General features: G+C 35.4%; 1 protein-coding gene across 1 annotated transcript in view; it reads left to right on the top strand.

Moving 5' to 3' along the window:
* Adss (adenylosuccinate synthetase) overlaps window positions 1-16,890 on the top strand; it is a 111,841-nt gene extending 94,951 nt beyond the window's left edge. Inside the window, exons 9-10 of the mRNA XM_081730654.1 lie at window positions 4,952-5,072; window positions 14,295-16,890. Coding sequence (XP_081586780.1) covers window positions 4,952-5,072; window positions 14,295-14,347 — 174 coding nt within the window. The 3' untranslated portion in view covers window positions 14,348-16,890. The remainder of the gene's footprint in view (window positions 1-4,951; window positions 5,073-14,294) is intronic.
* The last annotated feature ends 3,198 nt before the right edge of the window (window positions 16,891-20,088 follow it).

The following is a 20,088-nucleotide window of genomic DNA, read 5'->3' as shown; positions in this document are numbered from 1 at the left end:
CAAATGCAGATATAGTGACAAGTCTTGGAATGTCAGGTTTTATTTTTTACTCTGAGGAAAGATTGGAAAATCGCCCTTACGTTGAGGGAAGTTATTCTTCCTACACACACGTAACTATTTGTTACATTTATTCCTATCAATCATATTTATTTACATTTATTTACATTTCATAAGCGAAAACACTTTACTATTCATTTTAACGTGATAAACTAATACTAACCAACAATTACATTAATTTGCAAACTAATACTAACCAACAATTACATTAATTTGCATTGGTGAGATAAGTAACACATTTTTCAGTATAATTATAAATTTTATTAAATATTTGTTGTTTATTTCGTAGCCAGGGGTTGTAACATGATGATGAAATGTCAAGCGATGACAAAGGTTAAAAGTTTGAAGGTTACTTTACAGTATTCATTTTTAAACTGTAAGATTTCATAGTTTCAGTACGATTGCACGCTTATGTATTCGATTACCCAGTTAAGTAGACGATAACCTTCTTTGAAATTTGAAACAATTTCTAAAAGATTGACTTGGATTACAACCTTTCCGTCTTTTAGAGGAAACAATTATTGAAATTATAGCGAATGAACTCTTATTTGTAGTAATTGTTTTAAAGTGTAACTAAAATCAATTTTTTTATGTAGAATCAAGCTGTCGTACTTTTTAGTAAGAAAGATCACACGTTTAAATATGACTATTTTTCAATCAGAACTGAACATATGCAATTATATAATCTTTTCATGGAGTTGAGGCTGTACTCTTCTTGATATGTAATAGTTGACCTTGATATCAGTTGCTGAAGATGTTATAACTCAGTGGCCAGCAATAAAAAAAGGCTATGTCTCATCTTAAAAACTGTCAATGTAAATGAGTGTTGTAATGTGTAAAACATTCTCCTTTGAAAATGAAAACTTAGCCAGTTGCGTTTTCCAGTACGTGCACAATTACTGCTTGCAAAGTTTTTAAAGCTGTTTAAGAAATAGGAGCCACTGATTGATGTAGTTCATAGGGAAGCTTACATCCATATTAAGAATGTTCGGCTGTTTCGTAAACGTCAGTGAGTTTATCAAAATTTTATCTTGTACCCAAATGCTGGTCCTATGTAGGGTTCCGTTTTCATATTTGTCATCGATGTGACCATGATCATGTGCATATACGATATAAGTAAAAATATCATTTCGATTCCATTAATATTCTTTTTGATCCATGTCCTGTAATATAAAAACAGCTCTAAGTATTTTAAAGACACTTTCTGTCACTTAATTCAACTTACAGATATTAAGTCCAGTTAAAGCTTAATATCACTTATCTTAAAAAATATATATATCTTTGAAAAAAATAGGTAGTTTTAGTGGCGCTTAATTCTTTGTGTACTAAAACTCTTCCTCGAACGTGTGTACACATGTGCATTTACCACTACTGCGAAGAATTGTTGTAATAGTTTATAACAGTTTACTTTGTAGAATTGTACTAAAATTTTGTGCACTTATTCTCAAACTGATTTCAGAACTGTCTGTGAGAATGAGTTTTATCATATCTAATTCCAATATGCTGATTATCTATAAAATGTCAGTCACCAGTTTTCAAGTTTGTGTAAATGTATGGGTTCAGAAATTAAATTTAAAACTTCTATTTTATGTATTTATTTTTAAAATTTCTGAACCCATACATTTGCACAAGCTTGGAAATTGACTGACTTCACCGCACGCATTCTACGTAATAGAAAGGGTAATATCATGGTAATTGTTCATTAGAAACGCGAAAATAATCGAATGTCGTAAACATCATTCTTTATCCACCAACTTACAATTGCCCCTCTTCTTCTTCTTCTTCTTCTACTACTACTACTACTACTACTACTACTACTACTACTACTACTACTACTACTACTACTACTACTACTACTACTACTACTACTACTACTACTACTACTACTACTACTACTACTACTACTACTACTACTACTACTACTACTACTACTACTACTACTACTACTACTACTACTACTACTACTACTACTACTACTACTACTACTACTACTACTACTACTACTACTACTACTACTACTACTACTACTACTACTACTACTACTAACAACAACAACAACAACAACAACAGGAAATATTGCCCTCTATAGCTTTTACTTTACTGAGTTGAGAGGAAAATACAAGAAGTTGAGTAAATCTAAGTTATTATTATTAGTTAGAGGCGCGAACGAATGATTAATCCTTAAATGAGGAAGCATCACATGAAGTTTGTGATGCGCTTTCAGAAAAAAAAGTAGCTAAGAGCTGGTAACCTGAACAAACAAAACAACAAAGATTATGCAAATTACGGAAGCACTACACATCTATTAAAAAGAGTATATGTAGAAAGGATGTATACTAGTGATCATTCTTACTGCTACTTTTCGACCAAAAATTACAACTTTTTAAATTAAAATTAGCTTGAATCTTTGTAAATAATAGTCAGTATTTCTTTTAAAGACAAAACTTAATTATTGTTATCACTCATAGTAGGGGTGTTGATAGTGGCTAGAAGGAACAGCAATACTTTCTTAACGCAACATTAAGTGTTAGCTAATTTAGGTGGAAATTTAGATTTTACACAAATGTGTGAGTTAATTTCTTTCCCTAATCAGACCATTGACTTGCTTTTTCCGTTGTCAGTGGGGAAAGAGGAGGTAAGTAGAGGAGTTAGTTTCGATTGCCTAAAGGCGTAGGTGGAATGAAGAGTTGCTTAGAGTACTTTCCTTGACGATACAAGACAACTTCATCGACTTTACATGTTGATGTTTGTGTAGAAAAATATTTTAACTGCTTAAACATTTACTGATTCGAATGACACAAAGCATCTTAATTCTTGATAAATACATTTAGAAAACAGTGTAAGTCTCATTTCTGTGAGAATGTAAATACTAGTGTACTGGCACCTTCACGTTAAAATAAACCATACGATTTGACAACTTTGATTACCTCTGATTTGAAATATTTATATGCTTCCTTCACATATTGACGATGAGTCGTTCCTGGCTGGAAAACTAAGAGTTTTGGTTTCTAAACAAATCATGCAGGTATGTTTATGGTTCATTCTAAACACCGAACAGTATTCAGTACTAACCGTGTAAAACTCCTCTGCTTCTAGTAGATAAAATTAGAATGTTCGGTGAATCTTACAGCACGGTCATGACTGCTAAAGGATGGGAGAAGATTAACAAGGAAATGAGGAAAAGCACAAAATACCATCTACATATTTTCTTACACGTATTTGCTTCTACACTATGTACAGGAACTAACAAAGGAATCGTAGCATGAACATTCAAAGTACAGTGAAACCTGTCTGTTGGCCACCATCGGTTTCCATTGAAAAGTGGCCAACTTACAGAAAATAAGTAAGATAATTGAATAGGATTTCTAGTAATACTTGATTTGTAAAATCTTAATAAGCAATGGCACGGCAGCTACTTTTAAATAATGTAATCATAACAATATACAATATTAGAAAAATTTCTACAGTATGTTTAATATATGTACTAGTCTGGTACACTGAATTATTCGTATTGAAAACACATTAACACAAACAGCCATAAAATAGAAACTGTGCGCAGTTTATTGAAATTGATATTGTAGCACACTGAGTTATTCAAATTGAAAATAAGTAAAACAAAATTATAAATTGAACTATTTATATGCAGTTTATATGGCTTTTTCGACAGTGACAAATATTTTCTGTAGATACCTTTCGAAAAAATAGCAAATCATTTATTATACAAATTTACTCATGGTGGTTCATTCTAAACCAATTTTTTATTTTTTTGGGCACATATGCACATTGTAATTTTGTAGTTAACTATCTCTTGTTAATGAGCTACAAGTGTTTCTTTGGAGCAAAAGATGTTTTAAGAAGGATGATAAGGAAATTCATATCTCAACCTCCGCTCGTTTTCGATAAGCCGTCAGGTGACAATAGTTGACAATTGACACGGTTAGCTTTAATCTTGAGAATTTTCCGGTATTACTAAAGCTCCCCACTGTTGAAAGGAGCCGATATAGCTAACGGTTTTACCAAAATAGACAGGGTAAACAAACACGTACAACCATTTCCTAAATTCCTGTACGTGCTTTTCCTTATTCACATCTTCCTTCACCACCCCTTTGTCATGGTAGTATTCTGGTCATTGACCTCCAAGAACAAATCCTGGAAATCCATGTTTCTTGTCTCCAGTCACAAAATACAGAACATCTGCCTCTTATATGTTAATACGAAAGAGTTAAGAAAAATAACAAAACGATATTTTGTGTGGCCAAGATACGCAGGTAAATTATCATCATACGGTAAACATTGCTTCAATGCGGCCAACTTCCAAGATAGACAGGTGGCCAACTTAGAGTAATAAGTAACGAATGTCTTACGGGAAAATGCAGATTCAAGACGAACCAGGCTAAAATAAGCAGGTGGCCAACTTAGAGAGGTGGCTAAGCTCACATGTTTCACTGTAGTATAATAGGAATTACGTAGTAGGTTTGAACAAAATTATACTAGAAACAGCAAACATAGACATTTAGCTTTGAAACTGTGGTTGGTTTATCAACGCAATGTAGAGAAGAGAAGAGTAACAAGGAACACTAGAGAGATAAATCCGATCGATGTTATGAGCCATTTCCAAAGCTGCCTGTAAAGTTCCGTATTACGTATTCTGTTAAAATTAAGCAGCTCTCTCTTGAATTCTGTCATAACTTTTTATGTTTATCGTATCATGGGTGCATACTAGATATAATAAATTTACTATGCATTTTTGTGCCAAGCGATAAGTGATGTTTCCAAATTATAGTATCGCTGTAAATTTGTATATAGAGTATGAGGTCTTCCTTTTCGGACAACTCTGATAAGGAGAGTTGTAGCAGTTTTATATATATACATTAATGATTTTTCTTTCTTGTAGGTGGAATACATAACAATGCCTGGTTGGAAAACTCCTATTGGCTCTATCAGAAAGTATGATGATCTCCCCGAAAATGCAAAGAGATATATTGAGAAGATTGAGGAATTAGTTGATGTTCCTGGTAAGAAGCCATTCTCGAAGTGTGACTTTCGTCCATTGTAGTAAATAAGTAAAGTTGGATTTACATTAACTGTAATTATCTCAGATAGTAGTTTATAGAAGCGTTATCACAAACTAAGCTGCTGGAAACTCAGTTAAAAATAGCACAGATCTGGCCCAAACTTGGTACATAAATGATTATAGTATGTACTAATGATACATGGCATCTGTGGGGTATTCCTACATTTTATACAGAATATTCAAAAATTCCTAAAGATAACCTTTATAGAAAGTGGCCACCTCGAACGGCTGCACAAGCAGCTGTTCAGGGAGGTAGCCACTCGTACAGATACTGAATGTATGAAATTTCAAAGTGCTGTTAAAATTATTCAAGTAACGAATTATTCGAATTTTAACAATACTAGTATCTCACTCTTGCTGTATATCTTTAGCTAAAGAATAGTTATTGTCGGAGGCAGGCGGTCAAGTGTCGTCCGACACGTGTTCGATAGGGTTTAAATTTGGAAATTAGTAGACTAGGGTAAAAAAAGGACATATACAGTGAAACCTCTACTAACGGACACCTCTGCAAAGCGGACACCTCCCGTAACGGACATATTTTGTAGTCCCCAAACACTGTAATAGGAAAAAACATATTGACAAACCTCTCTAAAGCGAACACACTCTAGTACGGACACGGACAGTCTTTTCTGTGTTTTATAGGTATTATTTACCTCCGTATTACGGACACTTCCTCTAGAAACAAGTTGAAAAGTTCATTAAAAATACATTTGTAGTAATTCATACATGTCACCAAGGAAGCATTATGACAGCACTTTGCCTTCTCAACTGTCTGCTTGCAATCCAGACGAAGCGCCTCTGTTTAACAACACTCTCATGTCTTTTGCTTGCATCCCACTCCCACCCAAGCTATTTTAGACACAAAAGTGATTGATAATTGTCCGCCGTTTGAAATGACATGTTATTCTACAGTTCCGCTGTAATTTCTAACCAAGCAAAAGACAAGTGTGGTATTTTTTGCCCGCGGGCACGCATATTGTCCCAAAAAAGATACTACTTGACTGTAATTAACCACAAATTTAAGCGACATACTGAAAACGTAGTAAAGTGATAAGTGTAAAGTGCAGAGAACTGTAACATCTTATTTCCATGTTATCCCTCGAACATAGAGTATTGGATGGCGGAGGACGGGTACAGTAACATTTTGGCAACATTCGTAAATATATCATTCATGCAAAAAAATATTTGTTTCGAATTGCTTATTACCTTGTTTACTCATTTACGTAAGAAAATATTGAAACCTCCCTAAGGCGGACATCTCTCTATAGCGGACGATTTTTTATTCCCCACTGCTGTCCGATTTAGAGAGGTGTCACTAAAGTAGATCATGTCGTGTTGCCCTATCGACATGGGGACGCACATTATCCTATTGTGTCCTGATGAGGTTGAGAGATTGACGACGCCACAAATGTGCGGCGCACTAGTCAAAACTTTCGTAAAAAAACACCACACACTACCGGGGTTGCATCCATACAAAAACCCAGATGTGGGTTTTATATGTAGAGTGCGAACACACTGAATTTTTCCAATCATCGGCACGTGTGTCGGAGACAAACACAATCTTGTTGAATACCATCATCCTCCATTCTTTTCGCCACTTAAGTCTTTTCTGACACCACCAGTCATTCTTGACTACTAGCATCTGTCAGGAGTAATTGTGCGAGAAGAACGCAGAAATGTATACTTGCGTTCAACAGTTGTGTTCGCGAGCTTACAAGGGGATCACGTCGACCGATTGGACTGGCAGTTGGAATCCTGTTAGTTCCAAACAGGATGGTCCGAACAATCCTCCTGTCCTGCGGGCAAGTCTTTTATACAAACCCTTTGCTATCGTGTACATCATTGATTCTCAACATGGACGTTTTCGTTTCCAAACGGGAGAAGGGGGAGTGAGTGTGTTGGAGCGATAGACTACATAGGAGGCGTTTAATGGATGAATGTAAGGGAAAGATGGCTAATGTATGGAAACATTTCCTTTGCGTAGCGTAACAACATAGCGTCACGACTCACGCTAGTGTCAATTCTGTGGAACGACCACGGCCTCGCAGTTTCAATATATGGCAACACTTGAAGTCTCCTAATGGTACATTAGGCGTCCTTTAGCGTCTTCAGGGCATTGTAAACATACTGTGACGCCCCCACATCGGATTCGCAAGTTTTCGTATGACCTTCAAACTATTAGTAGCATGTCTTTGACAAACAATAATAATCAGCTTGGCTTCTGTGGTGCGAACTTCGTTTTAATGGGCGTTCTTTGACAAGAGAATAGAAATAAATTTCATACTACCTGTACTCAGCGTTGAAACGTAGCTGTGGGTTGGAATTTCCTGGTATTCTATGGGTTTTGTGATGAGAATTAGAGAGTTTAGGTGACCATGTGCATGATATGGTCCAGTTTTTTTTCTTTCTTCGGACAATGACTCTTTTCCAAATGACAAAGCACTAATTAACACTGCTGAAGCTGTTAAGGCAGCGTTTCCCAACCGGTGTGCCGCGGCACACTGGTGTGCCGTGAATGGGTCTCTGGTGTGCCGCGAGGAAATCGAAACAAATTATTAATTCTATAGCAATCAAATTGCAAGACAAAGGAAAAATGTATATTTGTATTTCACATTATTATGAACCTCTACTATGAATCTACAACTTTAAGTTTCATACCGTGTTACTTTTCTGTTCATTTTTAATGTTAAAAAAAAGTATTTGTTATCATTGTTATGACTATTATTTCTTCTTTATTGCTGCAGACTATTTCGTAACTTGAAATTTTAAAATATCATTCAATCCTTTCGACAAAGCGAACATGCATACAAATTACCTACATTTGTGTTTTAAAACTAAAAGAGATTTGTTTGTTCGTTCGTTATTTAGTGATCTTTCTTCTTAGTGAAAGGTTGGATACAGTTTTCGAAAAAGAAAGCTTAGTTTTAAAAACCTGAGTCCAATATTTCATTGCATATGTTTTCTATTTTTAAATTAGAATTAAAAAGAAGCATAATGATTTACCACGGGGAAGAACCAGTGATTGAGCTTTCTTCTCTGTGAGAAGGAGATCAGTAATCACAGAAAAAAAATACCACGGTATTATATAGATTTACAAATAATAATAACTGAGTGTGCCGCGAGAATTCAAGTTACACCCATAGTGTGCCGCAAGTTGAAAAAGGTTGGGAAACGCTGTGTTAAGGCATGGTTTCATGTGTTGGGGTGAACTTTAGTTCCCCTGGTCTGCTCAACCCCCAGATCTTACCATTATTAAACACCATGTAAAAAAAATCATGATTTTTTTTTAGTCATTTTTGTTGATTTTTTATTTAAAAAGACTTATATTTAAATCAAATCTTCATCCTCGTATGATACAAGTCGCCAAATGAAGAAAAAACATTAGGAATTAGTATTAAATATTAATTATGCCATTTAAGTGAAAGTATTGGAGTTCGTTTGAATTCATCCCTAATCGTTAATGTATTTCAATCCCAAACAATGTTTCTTAGCATTAAGGAAAAAGTACAGCAACGTTTATCAACGTGACACTTAAAAAAAAATCGGAACTAGCTTGCGGCACGAAATACATATAAAATATGCAAAGCATAGAAAATGATTGTTTTTTCTGCTACCGGTTATTATTGAGTAGACACTTGAGAACCTATAGAAAAAAAAATCGAGTTTATATCTCTTTAGAACCTACCATGACTTCGACAACTATCTATAAAAAGAATAGAGGTCATTTATTAGTAAATGTTATTTTCAAGTTACTAAAAATGAAACAAAATTAATATTGTTTGTAAACAAAAGTTGAAGTGTGAAGATGAATTTACAAATATCAGTTCTAACGCTCACGCGAAGACAAGTAGGTTTTGACTTTTTAAATCAGTTATCCAAGATGGTGCAAATATTCCCGAACAGTAGAATTCGATCAATACTTTTATGTTCAATGCCCCCTTTCCATAAACTGAATTATAGAACTTGTATCCAGGGACGCATAATAATCACAAGATCAGTGTTGTAAAAGCAAGATTTGAAAGTGTGACGACACTCCATGCGTAAATTGTATTTTTCAGCTCTTAAATTTTCGTGAAGCCTGGTGATATTGCTGAAAGCTTTTAAATTGTATGGTTTTGATATTCTATTTTTAATTTATTGATATAAACAGGATGCTTTATGTAGACATTCATATGGGTCTATATTTGAATATTTCGGATATACAGGGTGTTAATGAACTATACCGACAAACTTTAAGAGGTGATTCCTCACATCAAAATAAGAGAAAAATTCATATGGACCTATGGCGAAAAGTGCATAGTTTCAGAGCTAGGGCTGTCCAAAATCGTGAAAAAGTCAAATTTCAAGAGCCTATTTCGAATTCGAGAGACTGTGGATGGTGGTCCTTATCAGCGTAAAGGTAGTCACACACACGCAATCCAAAAACGCATATTTCATTAATGTTCAATGGGTGTACAGAGTATTCCGTGCCGGGTGAAATTCCCAGACATGCCATCAACCGAATTTTGAGATATGCTCTGACTTTATGATCGGTCCAAAGTAAGCAAACAATAAGCCGTGATAGCAGTGAACACAGAATCCTTTGCCGAGATGTCGGAAGTGTTAAGGATCGTCAGCAGCATGGTCTCTTGTAGTCGGGAAAACAAACGCATGGTGGCGATGTTTTCTTTCACGCTTATAAGTGAAGAAAACGTGAAATATACCGTAACGAAATACATATCATCACACGTTATTCCGAACGCAGAGATACATAAAACTACCTGTTCCTAATACTTCAGCCTTCCCTCCGAAGCACTGGATGTCCATTGTTGTTAAGGTTTTCCCTCTTGCCTACTTTGGACCCTTCTTGAAATCAGGATATATCTGAAAACTCTATTGAAAACATATCTGAGAATTACACCCTGTAGGAAAAATATTCTACACTTATTAACAATTGATGAAATATGTACTTTTGGATTGCGTATGCATGGCTTCCTTTACGCTGATAGGAACCACCATCCACAGATTCTGGAATTCAAAATAGAGCCTGTTGAAATTTAGCTTTTTCGCGATTTTGGACAGCCCTAGCTCTGAAACTATGCACTTTTCGCCATAGGTCCATATGAACTTTTTCTCTAAATTTGATGTGAGGAATCATCTCGTACAGTTTGTCGGTATAGTTCATTAACACCCTGTATATTCAAATTGAAAACATTGATAATTTAAAAAGTTAATTTGCGTATGTTACAAGGGACACCCGCGAACTTGAACAGGAGAAACTGAATGAAATGTTCTACAGTAACTAATTTCAAGTCACTGAATCCAGTTGTGATAGTAGTTTCCATGCAAAATCAAGCAGTCAAGCAGTGGCGGCGCCAGCTCATGAAGTATAGGCCAATTTTCTAGACAAGATATGAGAAGAAACGGGAATATTAAAATGCTCAAAGTAATAAATATGATTAATGATTGAGTGTACAATATGGAGAAGCTCATATGAATGCTTTACATTAATCACAGTGTTGCCAACACATTGAAAATCGTGTGTGAAATTGGTAATGGAAGAAAATATAAAAATATTGCGTTGTATTGTAATACATAAAGAACCCGACACATTATTTGGTTATGTTATGTCATGGCCTTGTCATGTTATAAAACAGTGTTGCTAAGTATAAAAGAGGTAATAAATGTAAGGTATAAGCAAAAAAGCTTTCAGTCAGACAAGATAAGCGGAAGTGAATCAGCACGCACAGAAAGAGAGTGGTGTTACTGATGTTCATGTAATACGCTGTATCTGATGATAGGCGCCATCTTTGTGTATGGACATAAGAGTAACAGAGAGATACCACGACAAGCCATCATTATTATAAGGACCAAAATAAGCATGGAACCGTCGAGACGACTGTGATACCAGTAAAATGATACAATATTGAAGAACTTAAAAATACATTACGCGTCTACATAAGCCTGCAAGTGTGCAAGAACCAGTCAATTCTCTAAATGCAGATGTGGCTTGTCAAAGAAGTGGCCAAAGTACAGAGACAGTGTACGGTATGCACATTTAACTATTGCTATGATTCACAGTCAGCATCACCTCTGCATGATAATAATCTTATATCAAATGCTACACTAATAACATTTTCAAATCACAATATGACTGATCCTATGTCGTACCCTGCCTTTTGCCACACATACTGCAACATAGGTTTGTAGATTGGTGCTGAAAGTTAATTGTAGGTCACAGAATGCAGCTTGATAATGAAATAACGGTCGTGTAAATTCGTCTGAGGTTTGTCACACTGGAGTCGTAAGAAATCAACGATACGCCTGAAATAGGGGTAGTGTTGCCATCAAGAGGTAGACAATACTTCGTTGTCTTAGGTGGTATTATCTTCAACGTAGCATCTTTGTTTGGAAACACTCTTATAACAGTGAATTATCTTTATGTCCAGACCAAGAATCACACAACAAGCACTTCTGAACGCTGACATAGTCGCCAAGGACAGCCATTAGAAACCTTTTCATATGTACTTTTGACATTTTCCCACTTTTATATTTGCCTCCACGTAAATGCTACGAGGGCATGTTTCTTCAACTTTCTTGGCAGTATGTGGGCCTAATCTTCTTCTGGCTCTTGAAAACATATGTAGAGCTTCTTGGCTAATGTGCCACCCATTCAGATAGCCACATCAATTGTATAACTGTGGGTAGAGCTATGAACAGACTGCAGCAGGCCACATGTGTTTTTTCTCCTCTGTGAGACCGTGTAGACGATAAAGACACCTCATAATAAAACTGGCTTTGATTACTGTTCCACACATTGACTTGCACCAAAGTCTCTTGTGCAATATAGTTATTTACGTGTTCAACAAACTCTCATGCATTCTAACGAATACTCTGGTCATCAATTATATCTTTACGTGTGATGAGCATAGTAACGTGACGCGCAGCAATGCCGTATTCGAGCCTTAAGTTTATCGACGAATATAATAGACGCTTTGATATTGTCAAGTCCAACAAGTTTTGCAACTTCCTGGTCCCACATTTGTATGTGCCAATAGTGAACGGATGGTGCATATTCCCTTGCCCTATCGAACTGCGTCATTACGTACTGTTTTATACTTTCTAATTTTGACTTTCTGTTGCCCTTGAAGAGCGCACCTCGTCTTTTGTTACTGATATGATCCAAAATTACTTTGCAATTGGTTTTAATGCATTTATATCGTCTTTGCAATTTACTCTACGAGTTGAACCCATGGTAATAGTTGTTGTAAATAGTCTTCTCCAATGTGGCGTCAGGCATACATTGAATAACATTAGGCTTATGCTTTGTCGGTGATGATTGTTCATACTCGGTTTCCGAAGCGCTGTCCTATTTCAATTGTTGTAGAGATGCATGTCCTGTACTTGTCGACTGGCCAACGTTGAGTACGAGATATGCCTGTTATTCATAATCTCCCCATCTCTCCAGCGTCTCTTCCCGTATTTCTGTGCCCTCACTATTGTATTTCTGCATCATTATTTCATACAACACACTCACGAACAGTACATTTTTCGCTCCGGGGCCTTTCCACATTTAGCACGTCGTAACTTTGATTCTATTATTTTTACGACGTTCATGGGATTAATGCATCCCATTGTGCTACTTTATACTGTTATCACTATTGCGCTATTGCACATACCACACTCTACACGGAACAAGATCCATCTGCTAGTACACCACGCACGCGTCTCTAGCGATTTATACTGGAGTTCTCAAATACCGCTGTCAGATGGCGCCTGTCACTAGACGCAGCGTATTACATGGATTATGAGTAACGACACTTTTTCTTCCCGTACCGGCTGATTCACTCCCGCTTACCTTGTTTGATTGAAAGATTTAAAAAAAAAAATGTTTGCTTATAACTTAAATGTATTACCTCTTTTATATTTTTAATGTTTCTGGTGAATGAGCGGTTACGCTCGTCACCTGGTAATCAAGGAGTCCCGGGTTCGATTCTCACTGGGGGCACAAGCGGTTCAGATCCCACTTTAAACTGTAGGTCTCGTTCTGGGACTTCATCATCATCCCATGGAAGGCAATGACAAACCAACATGGGTTCACTTTGCATGCCCAGGGACCTTCGTGTCAAAGACCTGCCTACTATACTTCATCATCATTATACTTTATGAAGTTAGCAACACTGTTTTATAGCATGGCAAGGCCATGACATAACATAACCAAATAATATGTCAGGTTCTTTATGTATTACAATACATCACATTATTTTGGCACTTTTTTTCCATTACCAATTTCACACATGATTTTTAATGAATTCACAACACTGTGATTAACGTAAGGCAATCATATGAGCTTCTACATATTGTAGACTCAATCGTTAATCATATTTATTAGATTGAACATTTTAATTTTCCCATTTCTTCTCATGCCTTGTCTAGAAAATTGGCCTATACTTCATGAGCTGTCGCCGCCACTGTTTGGCTGCTTGATTTTTGCATGGAAGCGATTATCACCACTGGATTCAGTGACCTAAAATTAGTTACTGTAGAACATTTCATCCAGTTTCTCCTGTTCAAGTTAGCGGGTGTCCCTTGTTAGTTGAAAAATATACCCTGTTGTATTAACCTTTTGCGCTCTTATATTGGCTGTGAGCTGACCATGTAAATTTCCCCATCTGTATTTGTCAGGTTGCTCTTACAGTTAAATAGAAATAATATGGAAAAAAAAGGTAAAAGAATTTTGCTATATAGTTCCATCATTATAAATAAATACACATTTGGAACAATTTACAGTTGAGGACTATTTCTATGACAAATGTAGTACAAAGCATTAAGAAAAAATGTTTAGTCAGAACATGATTGATTCATACCCTAAATTCACAAGTTTTATTCGTAACGGCCGAGGTAAACTTTGCCAACTTGTCTACTAAATAATTTTGCTATTTCACTTTTATGCGGAAATATCAACTGCTTAGCAAAATGACTCCACTGCAAGTGACATTAGTAGATCCACGTTTATGGTTAAAAGTTTGTAGTCAGGTGTGTGTGTGTCGTGTAGACATAATGAACGGTAACTCCTAGTAAGTTACAAGGCAGATAGAGCGAAGGAACTTACGTTCACTTAAGGTAAAAGTTTTTATGTTGAACTTCAATTCAGGACTTGAAATAGCTTTCTCTTGTTTTCCAGTGAGATGGATTGGTGTTGGAAAGAGCCGGGAATCTATAATTACCGTATTTTAAAAGTACCTACTACGACTGCCACGCTACCAAATTGATTTGTAATGTGATTGCATTGGAGGACTTGGCCGTACTATGTTATTGGTGCTTCCTGAAGAAAAATTAATGGTATTAAAGTAAATTTATTTCTAGTAAGTGCTGGATGGCATTTGGATGAAGTCTGGATCTTTTCGCGCCGTCCACTTCAATTTGAAGAAATCAAGAAATTTAAGAAAGAAGAGTCGTAACTGTTCCTATCATGTTTTCTTTTTAACAAGAAAAAAAATCTGTTGTAATTCGTCAGTGCAGTTTTTTTTTTCCTCCTCCAAGACGGTATGAACTGAAGATGTGTAAAGCGGAACATGTCACAATTTACGTTATTTTGTTCGTGGTGGTGGGTCTATTTGAAGTGTTAACCGAGTGAGTGATTTTTATGCTTGTAATTTGTATGAGTCAGTACTTAAAAAAATAAAATAAAATAAAAAAAAACGTTTAAGGTGAATGACTAAATTATATATATATATATATATATATATATATATATATATATATATATATATATATATATATATATATATATATATATATATATATATATATATATATATATATATATATTAGTCATTGAGTGAATGGGTGATGTGTGCATTAAGAGTGATCTTTTTTTTTCTTATTATATCACAGATTTTGTGACCACACTGGCGTATTTTTAAATTATCCATGCAGTCACATTTATGGCTGGCAATGTGTATAACAGTATTTCTGTTCTTTTGCAGAAATTTTATTTATATAAATGTAAATACAATGTAATGAACTATATATGTATATGTATATAAATCATGATTTTTTTCTTAAAGTATGCTATTATATATGTAAATTTTGGGCTGGAGGCTAAAATCCGTTTAACAATAAATTAAAAGGAATTTTGCGAAATATTTGTTAGAGAAAATTGATATGCAAAATGTGCTAAATATTCAACACAATTTTAATACACAACATAAATTAGAGAGACGAAATTGTGTAGTACTAATATGAAGCATAATCCTATAATCAAAATGTGGATGCTATTTAGAGGCAGTTCCCTATAGTGTTCATGTATAGTGCGCGCCAACATTATAACTAACGTCTGTTTCAAGGTGTTTCAGAGTGTTAAGTAACTAGATTAAATGCTTGTTTTAGTAAATCAGTGTGAAAAATAGCTTTTCTAGTTATAAATTTTGAGACAATAAGATTGTCCCAGATTTGTATTTTATAGCTATATCGTGCATTTTAGAGACTTTAAATTCATAGATCGGTTTTCCTGATTTCATTATTCTGTAAAAATGATTGATAAATATTGCTTAGTATCAAATATTAATTAGTTGTTTTTTGAAGTTTCAAAGTAAATCAATTGCGTAAGAATAGTAAAGTTTGTTTGTTAAACCAATTGTCATCATGATTCTGAACTATTGCAGATATATATAAAACTGACCCATTCTAGTATATCACAAATAGAAAACAAACCACCGCACAAAACAATCAGATTGTTTTGTTTGTTCTTAAAGCATAATATTATTGGTTGATGAATTTACAAATTTCAAAGAATAATAGCTGTTGCAAGAGTTGAATTTTATACAAAACTAAAAACTTTAGCTAATATTTATAGTTCTCAGTTAAGTGATGAAATCTATGTATTGGCGTCACAATGCAAGTTCTGAACGAAAAAAGTGGTATTATAAGTTCTGAACGAAAAACACGTTTATTGTATATAAGATTTTATTACGAGTTAATGACAGTTTTATGGCAAGTATAGAACACTTTTAAACATGTGGTAATATGTGTGAATTGAAGATCGTATCGTAGGAAGTGGACCTGGACTATAGAGAAATGTTTTACTTTCTCAAAAACTTTCTTGAACAATGTAGATCAAAAGTTTTTCATTTAATTAGAAAAGTTATGTAAAACTTCGAACATGTTTTACTGTTGACTTTCCAGCACACTGGGAGTAATTTTGTTAGAGTAGTAATTATCAAGAAATTTTAAATTCAAAATTTTGAAAAGAAAAATTAAAAAAAAAAAAACTAGGCATAATATAAGCATGATACTCAAGCATTTTATTACTGAATAATATGTTATTTATGGTAATTGTTGGTGATTGTTAGTACTATACTAATTTTCTTCGCTTGTTGAATTGCCATTGTTAAAGTTCCAGATTGCTTCAAAAGTAGAATTTGCATTGTTACCGTTAAAAAAAAAAGTTACTAGTTAGTGTGTTGGATTTACATTATAGTGTTTCTATGAAAATCTGTGATCGTAACTTCTCTTGTAACCGTAAACATTCCACTCTTTTCTGTTTATGTGCGTTAAAAAAAAAAAAAACTAACAAAATATCAGGTTTCTGGTAAGGATGCTTTGTTACATGTGATATGTGCATGTACTGTATGTATGTGTGTATAAATTGTTCATTAATATTGGAAATGAAAAGTTGACACTGGGTAGCCTCCAGCCCTTAAGAATCTTGAGGAAAATATTTTATAAGAGCACAAAGCAGTATTAGTTTAAATAAAGTGCATAATACGGTTCTTTAATTTATTATTATTATTCTCCATGTAACTTTCCTGTGTGGTACATGCGCACTTTAAATTCAACTAGCTGAACCTGCGCTCTCTACACAACGCATCATTCACATATGAGCATAAATCTCCTTGTTATTCCTACCGATTGTAAACATTTTTAAAGATTTTCGTAGTTCAGAAAATGTCCCTCGGCTCAGAATAAATACTGTTAATACGGCTAGTAAAGTTGCTGAATCAGGATATTTTCTTTGATTTAAATTACAGATTTTTAGTCTTCCAGGCTATGGTATGCGTAAATGTCAGAAGTTTTATAGAACAGTTACGTCCGCCTGTCTGTCGACAGGTATCAGGGCAAAAGCAGTAAGAGATATCATAAAAACTTGTTTCCTGCAGTCGATTCAGCGTTCCAAGAATAGATTCAATCTCTTCCGATAATCATCTATTCACAACGGAAGTGGGCCATTTCAGTTTCAACGTTTATCGCCATAGAACAAAGCAAGGAAAAGCGAGCAATGGCTTTTTGATATGGATTAATCGTCCGAGGAACAGGTTTATCCCTGATCTTATTCCTCAGTTCAAGTAGCAATAGATATACGACTTTAAGTATTGAATAAATATAATTTGCAAGTCTATCGTAGTTTCCCACCACTATGAAACGAAACTCACTTGTTATCAAAAATAATGGAAGACTTGGGTGGAGGGAGGGTGAAGATGGAATCCTCTGACTCACTAAACAATTAAATGGCAGAAAATTTATTCCTTACACTGTGTGCTTAACTCCTTAAGGACTGCTGTTTTAAGTCAATCCCTATTCAGAGATTAAAATTAAGGAAAGAAATAAATTTAAAAAATGAAAAAATAAGTTTTATATTGAATTTTTATTATATTGCAGTATATAAAATGACTTTCCGGCATTTGACTAATTAAACGCAAATGCGCCTTATAAATCTGGCCTGTCTGCTTCCAGATGTGTTTATTAACCCTTTAGGGACGGGTGTGGTATATGAGGATGGTTCAATAATTATTGTCCCTGACCTATAAGCAGTGTTTTTTTTTTTTTTTTTTTTCAAAAAGTCTCCTTTCATAGTAATGCACTTCTTCCACCTATGCTGTAAAGCCACTTCAAAGAAAGTCTCTGGCTGAGCCGTCAGCCATTCCTCCACAGCTTCAATAACAGCTGCATTTGAGTGAAACTTCTTCCCCTTGAGGTGCTCCTTCAACTTTGGGAACAAATTAAAGTCACTAGGGGCGAGGTCGGGTGAGTAGGGAGGATGTTCCAACACATCAAAACCAGCAGCATGGATTGCGGCACCAGTAAGATGGCTTTTGTGGGCCTGAGCATTATCTTGGTGGAACAGCATTGTTTGCTGCAACATCCCGCGTCGTTTTTCCTTGATTGCTTTGCGTAACTTAGGATTGCATAATAGGCCCCCGTGATAGTGTGTCCAACCTCCAGGTAGTCAATAAGGAGCACACCCTTCGCATCCCAAAATTGTGGCCATAACCTTGCGTGCTGATGCTTGCACCTAGACACTGTTCGCTTCAATTGCTGCCTGAAGATCTTCATTTTGTACATGAGTTTGTCTTCTGGCATGTGGTGTATCTTTGAGTGTTTCGTCACGACACCCTCACCAAAGGCCTGGCATATCTTCCACCCTGCTGCAGCGGCGATTGACCCGTTTGAACTCGTACAATATACACACTCTTATGACGCTCTGTAGAGGGCCCATGTTCACGTGTAACTGAACTGCCACAACCATGTAGTATGTTCAGGGCTCATAGCGAGTCACTTTTTTTTTTTTTTTTTAAACAAAGTTACTTTTTTCAAATTTGTCTAATTTTTTTTCTTTTTCAAATTTGTCACTAATTTCTTGGGAGGTAAAATGACTTTTTCGTGTGATTTATGTTTGGCAGTTTTCTAAGAAAAGTATAAAAATAAATGGGGAAAAGGCAGAAACTTGTTACTCATTACTCTACTGAAAGCTTCAGTACTTGTTGCAACATGTGAAACCGTAAGCTTTATTCTCACTTCAGCTTTTATTCTTTCTAAAGCATCGTGGATAGTTGGTGGATGCTTAAGCTCTCAAGGTAGGGTTGAGAACCCTTCTGTGTCTTCTATCGTAATAGTCTTTAAGTTTTCTCTCGTAATAGTTAACGCTCCGTTCAACATTGTGTGTGTGTATGTGGTTTATCATGTTCGTCTTGTGTTATGCTTCTTGTATGTTCTTCTTAAGAGTAGGCGATGAATTTGAATATTTCATGGCTTTGAGAACTCTCAATGCTAAGTTGAATATAATGTCTGGGATGAAGAAATTCGGAAATAGGCCCGAACTGGCAGTCTCGGACTGGGGGGTATAGGGCCTCCTGCAGGAGTCTCATTTGGTAAGTCCCATCTTCCTTTTCCATGTAGCATGTAGGAGTCTCACAAAGTATACTTTGTCAAGTCAGTCTTGTAAAACCTTTGCGATGGAGAGTGGATCTTCATTTACATGTGGTAAAGGAGCCCCAGGGTGGGGACCTGTTCTGTTTCTTTACAATAGTGGTGTTACAATAATGTCAAACAACTAACAGAGGGCCCCAGCAGGACTTTATAAAAGGCAATCTCATTTCCGCATTCATGTGACCCCCAATACACAGACAGTATGATGCTGGGGCCCCATTTTTGATGTTGAAATGTATTCTTACTAGGCCCCAAACAGGATTGTATAATACAGTTTCTTGTTTACAGAATACCGAACTGTTATAATCATTTTACATCCAATGATACGGACATTTTTTGTAGCTACCTGGTGTTTGAAAGAGCAATTAAATGAGTTTTGGCAAAATAATATTACTTTTGCACTATTTGTTGACACCGTTTTTTTCCTCTATGTTAACATTTCCCTGTATAAAATGGCAAAGTTATGCTCTATCTGGGAATTCGTTCAATGAATGAATAAATAAATATTTAGAGAAGGCCCCGCAGGAATCCCTACCCTCCTGCCCTGGCCAGTCCGGGCCTGAGAACTGGTTCCACTTCCTCAGGAGCTTTTTACATCTGCTTATTGTAATTACAAAGCATACGTAGAAAACTTAAAAAAGGAGGAAACTCAAAAAGAAGAAAAGATGAAACAACAAAGAGAGAGGTGATGGAGAAATTGACAAAGGAAAAGAAAGGCATGGTGAAATTTTGGTCACTTTTCAACTATTTACAAGAGACCAAACCACTAT

This window comes from Thermobia domestica, chromosome 11 (genome assembly GCF_964235325.1).
Source record: "Thermobia domestica chromosome 11, izTheDome1.hap1.1, whole genome shotgun sequence".
Taxonomy (NCBI): domain Eukaryota; kingdom Metazoa; phylum Arthropoda; class Insecta; order Zygentoma; family Lepismatidae; genus Thermobia; species Thermobia domestica.
This window is presented reverse-complemented; position numbering and strand designations above follow the sequence as displayed.